Here is a 21485-nt window from a genome sequence, read left to right as displayed (position 1 = left end):
GGGACCGATACCAGGCAGACAGGAGGGGAGCACGTGGAAGAAGTAGGAGCCTGCAACAAAAGCAGGGACGAAGGGGCCGCTCTTCAGCCCCTAGACAGTGGACCACAAAGAAGGAAAATATTTGCAAGAGGACAGAACGGCCCAGGACTAGAAGACATGTCAACAGCTGGCTCCTCTTGCCACCATGTGTTAGGCAGATGAGGAACTCTGACGAAAGAACGAAGATCAAAATAACACAGAACATAAGGGTTGGGACAGAAGAGCAATTTGGCTTGACTTCACAGATAAGATACTCTGCAGGTGACTTCAGTTGGTCAAGAAATGCTTCCTGGGCATCCCATTTTCCCTAAAACCCAGATGTTATCCATCATTTATTTCTACACAATCAGCTCTAACTCACTTGTCACACAGATTTGTATCCATAATCCCTATAGGATGCTCAAGGGCCTGTGTTCTGCAGACAACCAAATGCGGAGATGCAAATGGTCCCTCTGCCTTGCTGTCTACCTCCTCCCCATGAGAACAACGGGATTTATGTGGAGCCAAACCCTGCTTTTCTCCCAGAGCCCAGCATGCAGCAGAGTCGATGGTGCTCGTGCCGCGCAGCCAGACGAGCAGGTGAGGAGCTGCTGCCCCGGGGGACGTCGTCTGTGGAGGCCATCCCCACCGCGGGGCACGGGAGCCACCCGCCAACGCCGGGGGCTGCTGCCTCCAAAAGGGCGACGGCGGTCGTTAGCTCATCCATCTAATTACGCTGTTTCCTTCCTAATCCTGTACACTCCCTTATTACTATCTCAGTATTTCAGCTCGGGAACAATAAAATAAAGCCTCAGAAAGGCTCTGGGGTACCCTAACAACCAGTCAAGCTGATGATTATAAATAGTGACCGTACGGTAGCAACGAAAACGATATACCAGTAATGAATGGACTTAGCCAGTCAATACACCCCCAGATGTTAGAATCCTGCACCACGCTGCTAAGCTCCTATGCACACACATAATGTCACTGATGAAAAATTAATCACCTGTGTCCACAACGGTTTTCCAGCCTAACATTATCTATTTTAATTCAAAGAAAGTATAGAAATACTATTTTCAAAGCCTGTCCAAACGAGCTTTAGGTACAGAAAAGCTTAACGGTCAATAGGATTCAACTTACTTGTCTAAATCCCATGGATTTTCAAGGTTCCTAACTTTTTTTTGAAATTGGACACACTCTCCTAAGTCATTTAGACAGTTTTAAAATACATATTTTAATAATGGAAAAAGATGTACTGAATGACTGATATCTAAACCACACCCAATAAGCACATAAATGACATCCTTCCTCCAAACCCTCATTCACCCTACAGCATTCAGTTCAACCTTAGGTCAAATTGGCCAATTTTTCTGAGTTACTATGACACTGTGCAATATAATAAAAACACATTTAAACAATTACAAGCCATCCAGGACTTGTCACTGTCAATGTTTCTTTTAAACCACACGATACCTTGTTTATGGTGGAAAATGCCTTCATTCGTCACACCACAGCACAGTAGGGTGTCTCTTGATAGCTGGCCCATGAGAAATATCTAATAGGAATGCACAATGGAACAAGATACAGGAAAAAAATAACAACAAGAGGCAACGCATGCTTCTAGAGAAATAGTAAAAGCTGGTACGGAGTGGCCGAATGAGGATTTATGTACTCCAGGGAACAATACTCATTCTTCTTATTGAAAGCTACTCTTGTACAAGGATTCATTTGCACATACTGACTGACATGTGCTTTCCTAATTTAGAAGTCTTGTGATTCCCAGGGGATTTTAATGCTCAGTAATTTTCAACTGAGTAGCTTAAATGCACGTATTGTATTCAGTCACTCTCTATTATCTTATACACACGCACACACACACAGCAAGTACAGAGATTTTCCTGCAATGAATTAGTCTGCGATGGCTCAGGGCAGATTAAAAGGGAAAAGAAAAACTCTGCAGGTAATTCAAACCATTTCCATTCCTAGCAAATGAAAAGGTTCCAGACTTTCAGAAGCAAATAGTCCTCTGGATGCTCGGCTTGAGATAGCTTAATGGTGTTAACTTTTTAGGAAATGCAGGACACCCACAGAGAGGGGGTATTAAATAAGGCACTCATAAAGTGAGACACCCCTAATCTCGAGTTCCTTCTGAAACTTAAAAGCTGTTGTAACAGTTTCCTTATTTTTTATTATTATTATCACATTATTATATATAAAATATATATTTTTATTTTAAAGAATGTAGTTGAGGACCCTGAAGCAGCTATTCTTTATTACTATGTTTTGAATTAGGAAAAAAATTCAGGAAATGGAAACACTGTCAAGAATAAAAATGATGATTTATCTGAAGAGCAGAGAGATAACGCATCTGCTCTGCCTGCAGGAAATATCAAAGCCAGACTCCTGAAACCGTATTACTTAATTCTGAATATTAGTAAATCTCAATGCTTCTCTAGGCTGAGATGACTGCAGTGTAAGAGCTGCCAGGATATGAAATCATAAATCAGTCAAGAGCAAAGAATTAGAGAAGTGTTTGAAAAGCACTTGGAAAATTGCTCTTATCTATTATGCACCAGGTTGCGCTTTCTCCGCGTTTTGGGCCACATCCTCGGTGATGCAAGCTGGAAAAGCTCCAGGGAAATGGCTGGGTTGTCACTCACCTGCAGCACGGTGAATGTGGCACTGAGGCCACCAAATTACTCCTCTACGTGTAAGGCGTTAGTTTCAAGCCCCCGAAACGCAGTTCCTTCCCCAGCGCTTGCTGGTGGCCGCGGAGACAGCACTACAGACGGACCAGTGTCCAAGGGCTGCACCCACCACGGTAGGTGTGTTTCACACTTCACAGGAAAGACTGATCACAAGGCCACACTGCTCCTCACAGATGCCCTCCATCTACCAGTCTGGTACTCTAATAATTAAAAAAATATATCTTTTCCTTGAAAAAAAGATGTGAAATGGTGTCTAGGTCTCAAAAAGTTTATCCTGTTGGTTGATGTCTGTGGACACACGACATAAGCACAACCTGGGACCAAAGCGTCACGGCTTCACCCCGGGTCTCCCGTGCCTGCCGAGCCCAGGCCCTCTCCAGGGTCGCTTCCACAGGCACGCGTTATTTATTCCTCAGGACACACCGAGCGATAGGACCTGCAAAACACGCCGCTGTTAATGAGACAGGGGCTGTGGAGCCGAGCTCCTGCCACAAGTCCCACTGGTATGCTCACGCTTGACACACTGCTTTTTTTCTTACACTAATACATGGCTCTTCTCAAGAAAAACTGAAGAACGCCACAAGCGACCAGAATTTCGAAGGAGCGCAGCGCCTAGCGTGCAGAGCCCCTCTCGAAAGCGAGTTTTGATGGCAGCCGCTGACACCTTCGCAAGGCTTTGCAGTGCCGTGCGTTCTACCCACGCACACTGCGCTTGCAGCTTTCCAGGAGGAAAACAGCCTGCTGCAAACTTTATTCCTTGTTTTACTTTTAGAACAGTATGGGCTGTTTTCTATCCTTTTTTGCAAAACACTTTCCATTAACATAATGTTTGTAATAAGGATTGATTTGCAATAAATGATCGACAAAAACAAATACTTCCTAAGGCATTATTAATAGAAAATCCTTGACAGGAAGAATATTTTTAAGGATGAAACACATATTCTGGCCTGTAATTATTTAGCAAGAAGTGGAACAAAACTGGATTATTCAATATTTAAAAATATTTAAAAAATGCAAACAAATTTGTCTGTAGATTAGCTTATACACAGCAAATGCACAGAAGATTAAAATCACTTCTGTTATAATCACTGTGGATTTCCTATCTTAGTATCAGGTTTTGCTCTGTACCACTCCAATGTGTAACAGAAGGAAAAATGTTTGCATGATCTACCATGAACTGCAAATGCATATATTCTGTTTTAAATTTTTATTTCTTAAATATTTGCTTGTCCTTTTCTCACTCTGGATTGTGCCGAAAAAACGGTCTGAGAGTCAGTTCATCTTATCATATCTATCGAATTGCTGTCATGCAATACTTGGTTTCCATAATAAAAATTAGAATTGATCTCTTGAAGGGTTTTCTAGAGCTTCTTGTTTAATCTACCTACCTCATAAAGTTTACCATAAACTTTTTATGCAGAACACTGAAAGTTCATAAAGCGGTGCCCACTCAGTCCACTTCCACTTGCATCATCCCCAACAGTCAATGATTGCAGTTGAATAATTCCTCAATATCATCTTTTTTAGAACTAAAATGAGATTTTGTATTTTTACATCTCCAAATGTCAATTTTGAAGTGATAGGTCTCGCCTGTTCTCAATTCAACTGTGAGATAAGCATTTTTAGGGAGAAATTGAGATCATTTATTTTGTGTCTTTCAAACCTATGTGATAGTTCTGACACCAGCCGCCAGACAGCAAACGAGCACCATAATGCGACATCAAATTTTATACAGAGATGAATGTAAAAAACACATTTTCATCTCTGGACGATTAATGCAAAAAAAGAAAGAGAAGATTAATGCTCCTCTAAATTTTTTACAGTTTTACACCTTTTAAATGACTAAAATAAAAATTATTGTTGACTGTAGTTAGGTTTCAAACAAATGGGCAGGTTGCTGCGTGCTGGACGGCCACTGCTGAGAGGTGAGGTGGGAACACAGAAAGCTGCTCGGATCCCTTCCTTTGGAGGGAAGATGCCTACATGTGACTCAGTAAACACTTTGCTGGGCTTATCCATATTCTGTTTCTGGGAATAGCATGTTTTGCCTCACCAGGGCAAAGTGTTTCATCTGAAATGGTCCCAAGGGACACTTTCAACCTCTCAGGAAAAAAGATAGGGACACTGTCAGAAGAGGCAGCAAGCTGACTACACGGCCAGCAGAGATGACTCCCCGAAAACTTGATCTGGAAATGCCAAGAGAAGTTGCCATATAACCACCTGCACAAGCTGGTGTGGTTTGCAGATGTTCAGAGAATTACCTCAAAATGCCAGCTCATTCTCAGAAGAGATGTCCATGATTGAACAGAGTGGCATTAGTCCTCCCCGAGTCTGCAGCACAGACCAACCAAATTTGCAAGCAATACTCCAACCGAGGCTGTTTTGCTGAGGATATGACACTGTAGCAAGCAGTCTGTGCCAGAAGACAAAATGTTCTCCCTGTATTTTCTGAGAAGTCTTATTTATTGCAGAGAGGGAGACGCTGAACCGGAGCAGAGGTGAAGAACTCTGCCTTTATCTCATAGGAAATAATATCCTGTCGTTGCTTCAAAAATCTCTAGTCAGGGGAATTCTTTCTGGCTTTTTCCTTGCAAAAGTTCAGCTCCATGCATGGCACAGTTACGGACGGAAGCACCAAAACTGCTTGCCAGGTTGAGGAAGAAAGGGGGAATGCACTGCCACACCTCGAGGATGCACCTTGTCTCCCATGAAAAGCCAGTGCCAGCAGGGCACCTGGTGCTGATGTTTCATGGATATCCTCTGCTTCCAGACTGGGGAGACAGCCACATCCTGAAAAACTGAATTTCAGTACGGTGCAGGCACATGTGCATGGGGTCAGAGCACCCAGTTCTCGCTCCAGCCCGGGGAACGATGCCAGCTGCAGCAGCGACTGCCCGCAAGGCTCCTGCGCCCTCTTTTTGTACCCCACGGCTGCTGCTTGCACAGCACAGGGCAGAATGAATCGGGAAGATGCAAACTAGCATATCTGAGCCTGGGACTGCAGGTCCTTCTTGAAGTCTCAGTAGCAAAAACTATCAATTATCTATCAACTGAAAAGGAGGAAAAAAGAAAAAGGGAAAAAAGCAAACCTGTAAATGCCGACTCTGGCTGCCTTCAGCGCTGTTTCCAGGGGCCGGCAAGTCCACTATCTCATTCATTCCACACTGCACCACGGAAATACTCCAACAAAGCTGCTCATACAGCCGGGAAACCAAAGGACGGGCAGGGGAAGTGACTGCAAAAGGATGCAGTACAGAAGCAGACAAAATTATGCAAGGAGGTGGGGACGGGGTTAGCACTATGTGAAAAAAAGGGATTGTGAAATTTGCTGGCTAAGCTAAGAAACAAGTGTGCAGAAGTTGCTCAATCTCAAATGAAAGCATTTTTTCTTACTAAAACAAAATTTTGATTTAGGGTCAAATGAAGTATTTTCTTCAACCAAATCTTCTACTTCATTTTCACTATTTCTTTTTCTTAAATACTAAGAAATGTGAAACTGAAATGTTATTTTCAAAAAGTTAAAACACAAAGATCTCAACTTAGTATTTTCCCCAAATTTTTGTGCATATAATTTGATAAATTCCCTGACAGTCTTTGCTTCAGCTGATCTGAAAATCCACTGTGCTCAAGATAAGTCTCAGACAAGATGACGGACTGTGTGCTTCATGGGGCAATATAAAGTTTTTAGAAAGATGATTATTAAGATGGCCATGATACTCAAATTATTCAAGACACTGAAAATGAATGACAATAAAATCTTTATAATATCCCCCTCTAAGTTAGCTTCTATGCTCCATGCATACTACTGAAAAGCTATTTTATCCTTTTTATTGAGTTTTAAAACTCTTTATTCCAACAACTTGTCATAACCATCCTCCTGGATATCCAAATGATTCAATTACTGTGCCCACTGAAAAAATGTTCAGCAAAACTCTCCCAAACAACTGGTAATAGTTTCTTCTATCTAAAACCAGCAGTGCTTTAGGAGATGGAGCTGCACAGTTCTTCATGACTGGAAGGATGTAAGCCAAGAATCTCCCACTTCCATTAACACAAAGCTTTTCTTTAGCTCCTCTAGGTTGCAAATATTGCACCTTAAACACAGATCTGAACACTGTCTAACAAAGGCCTCAAGTGTCATTCTGAAGGTTAAAATAGGCTAAGAGCTCTTCTTTAAAGATGGTAACGATCTGGGATGTGTACAGGTAAAATAATTCATTGGCAAAATCCAAGTATACCTCCTGTCACCAAAGACCGCAGGTGCTCTGACGGACAGCAGAAACGGCACAGGAATGGGGAGAAGCTGCTGTGCCTGAACGGGGCTCCACGCCCATCAGCAGACAAGGGATATTTGGGTGAAGAGATTCAAGCAGGTTGTGGGTAAATGGGCAGCTGCTCCCTAATTCAATCTCTCAAATTCTCCTGTGTGCACGCACGCGTGTGTCCTTGTGAGAGCACCTAGCCCAGGGAAGTGTGCAGAGATGCCCCCACAGCGGTGTGCCGTGGCATGCACTCAAGGAGGAAGGTCCTACCGCACCTGGGGTGCAGAGAGCTCCAGAGCAGGTCCCTGGGTGGAAAGCCCATGGCAACAGAGAATGAACAGTTTTCCACTGGAAGCTGATCTGTCTTGTCTGTCCTCCTGTGAATCACAAGGATGCATAGGAGAGAGAGCAATGTGAGGTAACGTTACTGCATAAATCAGTGGGATCCTGTTCTGTGCAGGAGAGAGACCCTAGATTGATGCATGCTGTCAACCCAAGATGTCTGATTCTTCAATAGTTAGGTTGTTCCTAAACTGAACTGAAGCTGCATTACAGACGAACTGAAAACTTCCTTTGGATGGGGAAAAGCAAACCAAAACACCACCCATGTTGCAGAGCTTACAAGCCAAGATGATAGTGGTTTATGCATTGCATAGGTCAGCACTGTGTAGTTCTGATTAGAGGTTCATAAGGCCTTGGGGACATGCTCTGTGTCTTGTCTACATTTCATAGGGTGCAGAAGCATAAGTAAAAGCCGGCTGTCCTCCCCTCTGTAGGTCTCCTGTAGGCACTGCTTTGCCTCTGGGCCAGCATAGCTATAGGTCAGGACAGCTATTCACATCAGATGGTTGAGGTTTCCCAAGAACCTGGTGCCACAAGCGGAGGCACTGCCTAGACCTAGTCCAAACATTTGGTAGGCCGTATAATTTTGTAAGGACTATTCAAACGATTACGAAAAGAAGAGGTTGCCTTTTCAACAACTATGCCACTTTCCACCTGATTTACCTGATTACCAATTTCATCTTCTGTCACTGTGACTTGAGGACCCCCGAAGCTGCTATTAATGTGCATTAACACGATAAACACAGTCTCTGTAAAGTGCTGGCAAACCAAACGACAAAATTCTGTTGAAGGGCAGCTGCCTCCTCTGCTGCAAGGCATGCTCATGGTGTGTGGTGTGCAAAATGTTACAACATACTTTTCTAACACAATTCATCTGTCTTTCTGAGAAAAAAGGTCATGAAGAATCAATGCGCTACGGCTCTTCACTTCTTTCTGAAAAGATTGATTCTCCAGCAGGCTCAAGAGTCTGCCACTCGCGTCCTCGGAGATGCTGGGCAAGTGTAAGTGCAAGGCTGCAACACAAAGTCCCTGAAGTTAGCACGGGAATAAAAAACATCCTTGAGTTACGCTTTGAAACACCATTTATATTTAAGAGCAACCAGAAAACTCCCCAAACAAACAGAAGAGAAAAACCAAGGGTAACACTGCACCATGAAAGAAAGCCCTGCCTTTAACATGTTTATGGCTTTCTTTCGTGTTTTCAACTTGTAGTCAGAAACTTTACTCTTTGCTGGACTGGAATAAACCTGGTTTCATTTTTAAGGTAGCCTGCTGATCAGAGAGGGCTCAGGGGAATTTGATAAGCCTCCGAGGCACATGGATTTCACGAACGTGACATATCCAACTAAATCAACGCTGCTGAAAAACACTTCGGATCATCTGCAACTTTGGCAAGTCCACGAGTTACTGTGTGTTTCTCGTTAAGATGCAAGACTTGGTGTCCAAAGGAGGTATCATTTAGCACCAGGAAAAGAAGGAAAGCACTCCTTGATTTCAGGAAATAGTTCACATTTCAAAATGAGGCCATATGGATTATCTGTATGATCGATAGGAGTGCTGTGGTAATTATTCCCCTGGACAAAATCCTCACAAAATCTGGCAGAACGTACCCATTCTTTATGCCAGCTAGAAGCCTGCATAAAGTTCATACCAAGACATACTTCGCTCCCAGCCTGCAACACAGTGCTGCTACAGTAGGACACGAAGAGGTAATTCAGCAGTGCTAGTCAGCAGCAAACCCCAGGCTACTACATCAACAGGAAAGCAATGAATAAACTTAGAAGATACAAGTGATCGCTACTAGACCCTAATCAGGGAACTCTGAGCACTGGGTCTGCTCATCTAAACCCATGACCCCACAGAGGCATGGGGATATCTGCATGGGGAAAGACTGCAAATGAGTTTTTTTAAGATAACTCTCTGCGCAGCACTTTTTGCCTGGTAAAGACCCAACGCCCGGAAAGCATTCACAGACATCATCACGAGAAGCGCCAAAATCGTCGTCATCATTATCAGGTCTTTTACAAAATACAGCAGACATTCCCATTCTACCGTAAACCTGAGCACAGCACTCATGAAGCACGCACCAGACCACCTCCGAAAAGGACATCGCCACGCGCTTCGCTGGCCAACAGCCTCAGAACAAGGTCCACGATCATCATTTTGAGATATGTGTTTTTGCAGAACAGAGTAATGAAAAGACTGAAGGCTATACATGTACATGTGTTTACACACCGACAAACACAAAAGCTCATGAAAATCAAGTGCCTCGGCAGCAGCTAGGATCGAACTGCGGAGGAGTGAGCTCTCTCCTTGCTGGAACAACCAGCAAGAGGAGACATCCTTCCTCGGCATCGTCCTCCGCGGTTCACCCACTGCGCGCCCAGCTCCCCGTCCAGCCTGCTTACGTGCTGGGCACGCTCTCGGCTTGTCAGCACTCATTAAAGCGCTAAATCTAAATCCAATGGGGCTTCGCTCTGCCTTCAGTTACACACCGTGCACCCACCCCGGCTTCTGCAACTGGGTACAGCACGCTGCCTTGAGTTCAGCAGTACTGACAACCGTGTTTTGCTAAATTACTTCCATCTTCTTCATAATAAAAGCAGGAAGAAGTCCTGAAAGGCTTTTAAAAAGATTATGCAAAGCACACTGTAGTGTATAATACCTTTTGCAGTCACTTCCCTTTACTATTCTGAAGGTAATGAACTGTGTTATTATAACTACCATTCTCCTTATTATATATAGGCTGAATATTTTAAATGGAAATAGCATAATCTCCTCCCCACACGGTTATTACTTGTGGCCTGCCCTTGGAAGTAACCAGTTCTTAGGATGCTGAAAGCTAAAGGCTCAGTTCTCCCACATATGAGATGTGATAGGAATAAGTAAGTGCAAAGTCCATGGGAGCGTCTCCCTCCCCACTCGGGGCGGCTCGGACTAGAAAAGCTGCATCTACGACGAGGCTGCCAAGTGGACCTAAACTATCCGTGGTGCCTTTAAAAAAAATCCGTCAATGCAGTATTTTGATTTATCTTTTTAAAGCGCCAAATATGCAGCTAGGCATAGTGAAGAGTGGGTTGACTTCATCTGAGAAAGCTTATTCCGTATTTCCTGTCTTCATAATACAGGCTAGAGGAAACCTTGCAGTGAGAACCAACGCAACAAATCTTTAAAAATAACAGTTAAATGAAAAAAAAAAAAGATTTAATGATACACTGGTTTATACAACAACCAAGGTTTGCACCTAGCCCTTTTTTTACAGTTTTACAGCGATGATAACATGCAACTGAACATTGATTGTCTATTTGCAAAACAGACATGCTTGATGTCTTTCCTCCTTGCATCTGATCTATTCTAAAGCCAGCTCAGATCTGCTACCACACCATGCTTTAGCAGATGTGGAGTCGTCACTCAAAATGCAATTAGCTGGGGAACTGCTCTGAGCATATCCAGTTGTAAAAACCCCACTCGGCCGACACGCCGGTCGTCTGCTTCCCTCCCTTTTGCTGCCACCATCTCCCACGTCTAAACGGAAACCAAAGTCTCAGCAACTTAAACTATTTCCCTCAATCAACATTTTGTAAACCTGAACAAAGGCTGAACGGCATGCTGTTTGCTGCAAACCCAGTAGTCAAAATTCAAAGTTTAAGTTTGTCAGAAAAGAGAAAGAAAAAGGAAAGGAAGAAATTTCTGACTTGGAAAGGCTCAGAGCCAATATTTGTAAATAAAGTCTAACGTATTTACCAATACATGCATTTTTTTCAGCTTTCTAACCTAGAAAGAGTACACTCCCACTGGGATGAATCAATCACACTATTTAACATGCAAAAACACTACTCATATGCCAGCTTATTAATAGATAGTTTTCTAATTTAGAGAAAGAGGGGAGTAAGATGCCACATGAAATAGCAATAATCAGAAGGCAAGCAGTTGCGATGCTCTGTTAAACTCTGCTCCGGGAAACATAAGAAAAGCTTTTTCTCTTCTGTCTGATGACAGCTTTCCAGTGCCCTTGGCATCCATTACATTTACAGAGGCAAATGCTCTCTGCACTTGGCAATAATCAGAGCAAGGAAATTATACATCGAGGGGAGGAGAACGGCGTTTTTTTCTCTTGGTTAAAAGCATACTTAAAACCTGAAGAGTTTGCAAAGGGAACTTGATAGCCCCTTCCTTCTCCATCCTCACTTTCCAGAGCAGAGATAGGATTCCCCGTGGTTCTGCTACATCACGCGTTTTTTTCCCCAGACTCTCAGTTTTGGCATCTTCCTGCCCAAATCCAAGCTGACCCGAAGCTGGCTCCGAAATCACTACTTCTACCAGCCAAAGCCCACCCCGGCTGCTGCCCCTCTTCCCTTTCTGCACTGCTCTCCATTACTCGTTTACACAGAATAACCCTCCAAGCTCTCCCAGCCGTCTCCTCTCCTGGCCGCTGGCTGAAGCCTGGGCTCCCCACGGCCACCTCTCCAGGGCGGCTCTGCTCTGCTCCGTGCATCCCGTCGCCCTTCCCATGCTGCATCCGCCCCCAATTCCAGCACAGGCACGGGCTGGCTTCTCCCTCCTTCGCTAAACTGACCTCTAAACCCTGCTTCGTCTCAAAATATTACTCTGCCCCTATCCTCGCCGTCACTCCAGGTTATCAACAGCTGAGTCTCCTGCCTCCATCCTTTGGACTCCCCACATTTCCTGCAAAATAGTAAGAGTTCCAGGAAATGTCCTCAATAGATTAGATTTTCATGGTAACAGATTAAAAAAAAAATCCTTAATGTAATCATGCATTGCAATGAATAAACACAGAACAAAGCAATGCAGATGCAAAGAGACAAATTCAGGCACTGCAGGGGCCAGGTAGGAAATACACACAAATTATGATTACGAGGATACAGAATAAAAACAAAAACAAATGTAAAAGAAAACAGCTGATGCCTAAAATCAGTACTAAATATTACTTATTAATATGAAAGGGTTTCAGGACGGGTGTGATTCATTTTGTGTCTCTACAGACTCAGCTTTCAAAAGTCTAAAAAATTAAGGCTTAATCAATCATTGCACATTGGTGGTGTCTCATCTGTAAAATGATCAATTAAATTGCACTAATAAAAGTGGGTTTTTAATTCAAGCTTCTCCAGGAAAGAGATTTGTTTAAAAGAGGTCAATTAAACCTTCCATTCAAGTTAATCTCTTCTTTTTATTAAAAAAAAAAAAATCAGAATTAGGAGAAAAAGAGTAATAGCCAGCACAGCAAAAGTTCCTATATGAATGCAACAAAGAGTGAAAACATACAGGTCAGCTCGCTTTCAGCTTGGAGAAACATGCACAAAAAAATTGCAATCAGTCTGCAATTCATTGAGACGCATCGCATTAAGATGATTCAAACTGAATTATTTACAGAATTAGTCTAATGAAACACTCTGTTCAGGGGAAGGTAACCAGACATGAATCATTTTTAGCACAAGTTAAAATATTAACTTACAAAAAGTCTGGTTTGCAAAGGGTCTCTGTAGACAGAGCAATAAAGAGTGAGTGGACCATGAAAGAAATTATTTCTATTATTTTGTATTTTCCTCAGGAAGTCAGCAGTTCTCCATTTCTTCCTTTGTCACACAACCCCATTTAGTCTGCATCTTTTCATGTTCTTAATGGTACAGCTATGATCTGAATATATTGCCCGTAAGCTTTTTAGTCACCAATGGTCATTTAGGTCAATACATTTGTTTCTTCTGCCCTTCTGAATATTTATGGGTTTAAATGTTTTTTTTCTCTTTGTTTGGTCCTGCTGTAACTCATTTCTTAGCTTCCTATAGCAAAACAACAAATGCCAGGCACACCGCATACTGTGCTACCCATCTGCTTCCTGCTGATGCCCTTCCTGTTAGTCCATGCTTTATCTGCTCAGTGGTTTGCTAAGTGATCTTCATGGCAAGGCACTCTGAATATGAAGACTATCTATCCTGCTGCATCAGAAAACAGGAGGAAGAGCATTATTAGTACCAGAGCCATAAACGTGTGTTCTCTTCAGTGCTAAACATCATCAAGCTTTTTTGTCCTAGCACAAAACGCTAGAAAAAAAACTCTACAAAATTTCCAGGGTGCAACCACCCATCACGCAAGTGAAGAATCGACACAACGCTACGGTGCTGCGTAACTTGCAAAAGCATGAATTCACATGTACTTGCCGTGACATCGATTACGCTTAACTATGAACCATGCGTTTAAGAAAAAGCCCTGACACAAGTGGCTATTGCCTCGAGGCACCGCCGGGAAGAAGCAACCCAGAGGTTTCTGTGCGCCAGGCTGATTGCCGGGACCCTTGCTGCGTCCGAGGGGACGGATACCAGAGCAAACTGAGTAAGGGAAGACAGGCCAGAAGAAAAAGAGAGAGATAAATCAAGTAGCTTTGACTTGATTCAATATCAAAGGGGAAAGCCAACGCAGTGGTTCTTGCAGGGCACAGGAGAGGATTTGATCAGCTATGTTTTATACAAGGCAAAGTGACAGTAACATGATTAACTCTGCACCGCGCAACGGCTGCTTTGGGTCCCCTCTGCTGGTTCTGTCTTGGATATTTCTCCAAGTAACCCGACTGCTCAGAGTTAAGTTTATTAGACACATACAGCAAATCTCAGCAGCTCCTTTGCCTCAACAGCAGGGCTTCATAAATCCATTAAACCCCTTCAGCCTTTCTCTCTCTCTTCCCTTTAAGCAAGCCTTTCTGAGATCAATAACCTTCCATCTCTGTATGTGGCTCCTGGAGCACCAGAAACCACCTGGCACATGTGGATAACCCTCTATGTGCCTTGGCTGTCTGCAAAAATGAACTTGCAATTGATTTCCAGGAAATTAATTTATAAAGGAGTGGCTAAAGGGGAGTCACTTTCTGCACACATTTATCAGTATCAGTACACTTCTGCCAGGACTTGGTGAAGAACTTTCCCCCCTTTGGAGTACATGTGCTTCGTCTCATGCTTTTCCTTTCTCTAAAGTAAAGATCTGCTTTCACAGCTGACTCCATGGAAACAGCAACTCTGTGCTGTTGGAGATGTTCCAGATTCAATGGGCTCAGTTTAAACATGGAAATCCGCACTGCTTAATCACAAAGTGCTGAAAACTCAAGCTGAAATCTGACAGTCAAGCCAGGTCTCTTCTGGCTCATTTGCCATCACCAGTGAAGTTTCTGCGCGTCATATTTTACACTTAGCAACATCTGCACAAACTTACTGTTGACAAATGGGCTGGTTCTGACCTTGGTTACGCTGCAGAAAGCGGAGGGACTCTGGTTGCAACTAGGCCTAACTTTTGATTTGGATGCTTCATTAACTTGTGCAGCATTAATGCAGCTTCTGGGTTACCAAAATGACTAGCGGAGATGAAACCAAGTGCCTAGAGTTTTCATTCTGAAATAATAAGCTTTGACATCAAACAGAAAATTTAAATGAAATCCAAAAACATTTCTTCCCCTCAAATTTTCATCTGAAGAAAATAATGATTTTTATTATTAACCTGATCTGTGTGTCTGTGTGCGAAGAACCCATTATTTTGTCAGCCAAACAGCAGGCAGAGCTGACCTTTCCATCCGGGGAAGTCGGCGTAACAAAAAAAGCCCCCAAAGGCTCCATTCTGAGATGTAACTTCCCTTCATGGCAGTGACACTAATTCATATTATATCACACTGAGTCCACTCAGACAGGTTTAACAGAGGCAGAGAAGTCACTGACTGAGGCAGAGCTCAGAGGTGATCTTTGGCATACCACAGTTTTAGCCAGATGACCATAATACCAAAATGTTAGGGAACTGTTCTGTGTATGAATGCCCTGAAGTAGTCTGTTTTAGCTTAAAAAATTTCAGGCAGGAATGGGAGCTTGCTTCCACATGCTCTGTTGGATTTGGCCTCAACACTCTGCACAATCCCCAAAATCACATCAGTAAAATCGCAGCCTGTGGCAATCTGCAGTAACACCTACACAATTTATGGGCCTAACTTCCAAAGGAGTATAAATGACTCTTTAGGCACCTTGAAATATCCCTTAATCCGAGGCTTTCAGACTATCTAAGAAGATGCATGACAGCTGCAAAAACAGAGGGCAGGCAGAAAAGGGGATTTTCCCTCTGGCTTGGGAAAATTTGTGTAAGGGTGCTAAGTGCATAGCTTTTCTACCATCGTTTGTTCAGCTCCATAGATCGCAGTGCGTGAATCAGGCTGTCGGTGAGAGCCGATGCGTAGGGATCAGCGTAGGAAGGGAACAACTGCTGCTGCCACCGCCTACGGCATCGTTACCCATCGTCAAGGGAGCTGCTCGGGGTGCTAGACCTAATTCTGCACTGCTTAAATGTAGTTTCACCACCACTGACTTCAAAAGGAGCCACTCAGTCATAATACTATAAATATCAGCAAAATGAGGTGCTGTTGCAGCTCGTGGAGAATATTAGGCACATGTAAAATTCCACAATCTATAATTGTCCCTTACTCGACAGCACCTGTTTAAATTATTGTTATTACGGCCAAGTTACTGAAATTGCTAACATAAACACAACCAGGGATTGTGGATCCTGCATGCTTTCCGCTAGTAAATGTTTTCCTTGCCACTAAACATTTTCCCTTTCAAAACAAAAACGCCAACTACTGCAGCAGACACCCAACGAGCGGGCCCGCGCTGGGACGCCCAGGAGGGCAGGCACGCACCGAGACACCGGAGAAGGCTGCCGAGAGCAAAGCTGCACGTGAGAAACGCCCTGGGGAGCTCAGGCAGCAGACGCCGAGCGCTGGCTCCCCTCAGGGAGCCTCACCCCGACCTGGAGGTCTCCCATCTCGCGGCATTCAGGACTCGCGGGCTCACAGAAACCTCTGGCTGAAGAAATGTCTCGCAGCAACTGCTGAGATGCAGAAGATGGGGAAAGCACTCATCTTCCTGACGACATATAAAAGAAATAAAGAGACAGTGGCAAGCTAAACATCGAATTAGGTGGAGATCAGGCTCTAGAAAAATAAATATAATTGTAAATTATTTAAACGGGTTGCCAAAATAAAAAAGTTACGGAAAAGAAGTCAAGAAAGACCAACGGAAAAGATCAGCCAAGTGTAGGTTAAAAAATGAAAGAGAGATTTTTTTCTTTTTTAATGGACGTGGCTTATTTGTCAAAAATGCTGTTTCAGAGGATCTGCAGTTACTTCTGAATTTGGGCTGAATTCAGCAAACAGATTCAGCTGAGTATTTTCTTCTTTAGAAATGTAGGCACTATTCATAAAACCACTGAGGAGATGGAAAGGGTGATGACACTGCTTTTATGCTGAAAGGCTATGTGGTTATGCAGCTCAGCTGGGATGTGAGAAATAGGTTCAGATCTCTTCAAGGTCTTATTCAAAGCAGGAATTTAACAGAGGAACTTCAAAAGGAGTCCTCTCACCACCATCTCTCAATGTTCTGGTATTAGTGTCTCTCAGTGTCTTCTCAAATAAAATATTGAAATATGCACAAAGACCAAGGCTGGGACCCTGGTTAGCCACCTGCCACCAGCCCAACTCAAGCTATTCTTATGTTCCTTCCCAGATTTGTTGGTCAGGATCCTAAACTTGGGAACTGTGAAGTATCCTTCACACCTACCAAAGTCAAGAGAAAGGTAAGGTATCTCCGTATCTCCAGCAAAACCTGATCCAGCTGGCCCTACAAAGCTGGCCAACAGATGGTTCAAGACTTAAGTTCTGGTGTCGACCACAGCTGATGGGCACTGAGAGCCATCTGCACCTTGCAAGATGAGACACCATCTGCTTACACCTCTGCCTCCAAGCAGCTACCAGAAGAGTTACATAGATGATTCAATCAGTGAACAGTAACAATAAATTCAATGAGTATTTTTACTCACGGGGGAAAACTCTGAATGCTTAGTAAAAATACAGCCTGTGCAGCCAGAGAAAAGATCTCGAGTTGACACGAGGCTTTGCACATCACTGAAGCTCAAGTAACTGCAAAATCTGGCCCAGAATACCTTTTACTGCGGTTACAGGCTTGCATTGCAGGGAATTTTCTTTATACATTTATAAAAAGACATCTTAACACCAACGCCCTCAGTTCCGCCAAGGAATTATGCTGATTTAACTCTTCCGAGGGGCTTCATCTGAACTTAGTTTAATTGATGCCAAAGAGGAAAACTCATCCCAGTTATTACAAAGACTGCTTTGGTAACAGTATCAGGTGAGAGCCATATTTGCTGCGAATATGATACGGTCCCTATCCGGAAGGGCTTACTGCCCAAATAGACAAGGCAGACAAGCATGGGAAAGAGAGCGCGACAAGCCCCACGTGACTGGATGGTGAAGTGATCTGTCTACGCCACAGAGGGAGCCTGATTTTGTTCTCTAATTTTGAGGTATGAGTCTAGCCCTTCTCATACCAAAGATACATTTGATTCTTTAACTTTGCTGGGGGAAAAAAACTAGATCCTTCATTTCATAGCTACACCTATTTGGATGAAGCCATCCTCCTTGAGAGGGGAGCCACACAACCCCCCGGCAGGGCTGTTTGTGCAGTGGTCCCACTGCAAGGTTGGCACGCTGAAGAGAGTGGGGAAGAGGCACCTACACCCAACTTCTTTAATAAAAGTCTTGAAAGCATTGTGAAAGAAGAGGGCCTCTTTTTTCTGGGAGTAAGTGCTGAGCTTGATGCCTGGGCTGGACACCTTATGGAGCGTGCCTCTGCAGCCTGCCTAGGGACCCCGTGCTTCGACGCTCTTCAGCTGCAGACTCTTCTCCTGATCACCATGAGAGACTGGAGATAGGATGGCAGGGAATCAAGGCTTGGCTCCTCCAGGGATCTTTAGGCGAGCAAGAGTAAGAAAGCAGGGCAGGAAAAGACTGTGGACAAAATACTGAAGTCTAGCTTTCTGAGTTTCATTTCAGTTCCCATTTCCACATCCCGAGGGTACTGAAGGACGAAGGGTACTGACAAAACAGGATTTTGGGCTTCATGACATGGGGTAAAGCAAAGGAGATGAAAAGACCAGCACAGAGAATTTAACTCAAGGCTCAGTCATCACTTCATATGCAATTGGGCTGTTTATGAAGTATCAGTATAGCTGCAGTTATTTCCATCTTGGAGTACAGTTCAGCAGGAGTCAAGAGGAAAGCAGGAATATGTTATAAACAAGGTACTTCTGTCTGAGCGAAAGATCACCCCCAAAACTGGAAATGTATAAGCATGTCCCTCCAGGTTGTGTGTCATGCTGACACTGTCTGATTACTGGAGAAATCACCTCACTGCACACATATAATCTTGCAGAAGAGACTGCTCTTTATGGTGGTTCATACAACCAGGCCTGGTCTTTTTAATAATCAGGCTGAGGACAAATCTTCTGGCCTAGTTGAAGATGCCAGGCGAGCAGGTAGGAGCTTCCGTACTGGGCAGTGGTTCATGCAGAGAGCATACACGGCAAATTTTTTCTGGTGTGAACTGCCCTCTTGTACATTTTTCAGGTCTTGAATATCTCACCTGGCTACAACTGCTTTGAGATATAGCCCTCCCTCCTTCTCACCTCTCCAAATTTCCGTAAGACCTGAGGGGGATGGGGACCAAATGTCGTCTTTGCTGCTGCCAGAGCCTGTATGAATTAACTTTTAGTGTGTTCTTCAAGATTTCTCTCTTCTCCCACTGTTTCACTGGGAAACTACAAATTCGGAAGTATAGATCATGTCTGATGTTGAGTGGAATTTAAGTCTTATCCTACACGTATGTATAACTTCATTCATACTGTTTGGTCTTACAGCAGTTAATGAGACTATTCCTATGCTTAAAGCAAAGCAAGTATCAAAGTTCACAGGATCAAGACTTGATTTTCTTCTCTAAGGCAAGAACTGGCTTAATTTGGAGCTGGTTTACTTGGGAAGTTAATTGTCTTTCTGGGGGTTGCTCTTTGGCCTAGGTTCTGACTGTTCTAAATATTTGCAGAATGCCATTGGTAGAGTGACTTTAAAAAGCACTAATAAAATTAATATTAAAAATCACTTAACGCATAATTCATGTCCTCTAGAAACCATTTTTTTTACTCAGCTGATAAACCAACCACTCATGCATTTTACATCGCTTCCTCATTTTCTTAGAAGTGATGTGCTACTTCAGGAAAATTTTCCATGTATTTGTGGTTCATTTATAACTCAGACAATGCAGAACTTTACAACAGACTCTCCAAATGCTAATATAAATCCAATGTGCTCCCTGAGATATGAAGTACTAGTTCACTTTACTAACAAGGGAGGCATACTGAGGAATTAGAGCAGATTTTATAATCAGGTTAAATGTATGTGGGGAGGACTGGGAGAAGGGAAGAGCAGTGAAGGATGCAGTACCACCAAACTTCTCTAACATGGGCCACCTCCCAAACACTGACACACTGCATTTGCTTCCCGTTATAAAACTGCCCTCTCTGCTCTGCTTCTGTAAAAGTGTACAGTCATGTTTCTCTGTTCTTTTTCATCAGTACCTGACTGCTATTTTGAAGCATTCAATTTGCAGTTGGATAAATACTGAACTTCCAAAGTGCCAATGACTAAATGTAACCCCACCAAAAAAAAACAAAAAACAAAAAACACCCACCCTTGGGGGACAGTTTTGTGCTGTTATTTGAAATTCAAAGTATAAGCATACATGTTCCAAAAAGTAACCACAAGTATTTGGCAATTATTGATGTAGGTATTAAAGCTGAGGGAAAAAAAAAATCACAGTCTCTGTAGTATCTGTCCAGGTACAAGAGCTCTACTTAATCCTTCTATTCGTTTGGATGTTTTAGCAAGGGAAATTATGGCAGCAAAGCTGCAAAAGCTAGCAGAATATGTACCTCTGGATAAACCTATCTCAAAGCAGCCTAGTAATTCATAATTATCTGCTGCTCAACCCATTTCGCCAGGTAACTGGCATTTCGCCGTTCTGCAGGGCGGCAGAGGCTCAGGCACCGTGCTAGCTGGGCTCCGCAGCTTCGGCGCTGCCAGGGCAGAGGAGCGGCCGTGCTCGGCGCGAGCGGCTCGGTGGGTCTCGGCAGGCTCCCCCGGCTCGAGATGCCGAACGGGACAGGCGGGGGGGTTTGCAGGGGCAACGCAGGTGAACGCAGCGCCGGAGCTGGCACTGCCCCTAGGGGCTGGGGATCGAGGTGCTTGTATTTTCCGGATCTACTTTTCTCCAGGAAACAGCCCCAGAAGGGCAGTGGCTATATCCATCAGCAGGGCTTGGGGCAGATGGGCGGTTCAGCTTAGGCACCAGAACTCATCGTTGCAATTTTTTCTGAAAACAGACTCGAAACCACGGAGCAAAACTTCTGCTACGCACAGCCCTCAGCGGCAAGCGACCGGAGATGAAAATGCAAGGGGTGCAGATGCCAAACCAAAGCCGAAAAAGGATGCAAGCGTTTTGCCTTTGTTCAGGGATTAGGCTATTGAAGGCACCGCTTCACGCTGTCCCAGTAACGAACTACACGAGCCCTCAACCACCGTGGACAACAGCATCACAAATCCACAGCTGACCAGGACGGGACCGTCCCGAGCAGCGCTCTTCCCTCGGCACGGTGTCAGAGCCCTGTGGGTACAGTATGCAACACCGTCACACCGCAACCCCCTACCCCAAACAGTCCTACAGCTTTATACACACATTAACACTTTCTTTCATCAGGGCAGAGTAATTGCAGCATGTTCCAGCCGATAAAGATTGATCGCTCACTTAAGGTAGTCAAATCATACTAAAAGGATGAAGTATCTAATAAGGACAGTCTACAATATGCCGCATAGGAGGTTACATAAATTAAATAAAAAACAGGCAAAAATCTCCCCAAGTATCACGACTATTTAATCCTTTAAAAATAATCCCAGGATTGCATTATATTTTATACTTAATTAAATATGTCTGAGTATGTTTATCAATAGTCAGCTCTAAAGCCCCTGGTTAAAATAAGACAGACTGCAATTTTAAAGCATTGGTTTAGACAGCCCGTGCTATGTAACCTGCAATTTATACCACACGCAGGGAAAAGGTCTCATGTATTTGATGTGAGATGATTTGAACGAGATATAAGCAAACCCTCTAATTCAGCATCAATTAAACAGTAACATCCGCTGTCTCTTTTATTTAAGCTGCCAATGCACTATTCCGAGATTCAGCACTTACCAGAAGTGTGAGGCATA

At 43.7% G+C, this 21485-nt stretch overlaps 1 protein-coding gene across 7 annotated transcripts in view; it reads right to left on the bottom strand.

Annotated features, from left to right (window-relative positions):
• The window catches only part of PAK5 (p21 (RAC1) activated kinase 5), a 134012-nt gene that overhangs the window by 71604 nt on the left and 40923 nt on the right, over positions 1-21485 (bottom strand). For 2 of the 7 annotated variants that reach the window (XM_064509999.1, XM_064510000.1), the window contains exon 3: positions 1492-1573. The exons of 3 other annotated variants lie outside the window; for them this stretch is intronic. In XM_064509999.1, coding sequence (XP_064366069.1) covers positions 1492-1564 — 73 coding nt within the window. In that variant the 5' untranslated portion in view covers positions 1565-1573. Of the gene's footprint in view, positions 1-1491; positions 1574-2678; positions 3138-7263; positions 7300-21485 lie in introns of those variants that run through there. 2 more of the 7 variants (XM_026094691.2, XM_026094695.2) reach the window with 2 other exon arrangements.

Source organism: Dromaius novaehollandiae, chromosome 3 (assembly GCF_036370855.1).
Source record: "Dromaius novaehollandiae isolate bDroNov1 chromosome 3, bDroNov1.hap1, whole genome shotgun sequence".
In the NCBI taxonomy this organism is placed as follows: domain Eukaryota; kingdom Metazoa; phylum Chordata; class Aves; order Casuariiformes; family Dromaiidae; genus Dromaius; species Dromaius novaehollandiae.
The sequence above is the reverse complement of the archived record's forward strand: the minus strand, read 5'-3'. Positions and strand labels throughout refer to the sequence as shown.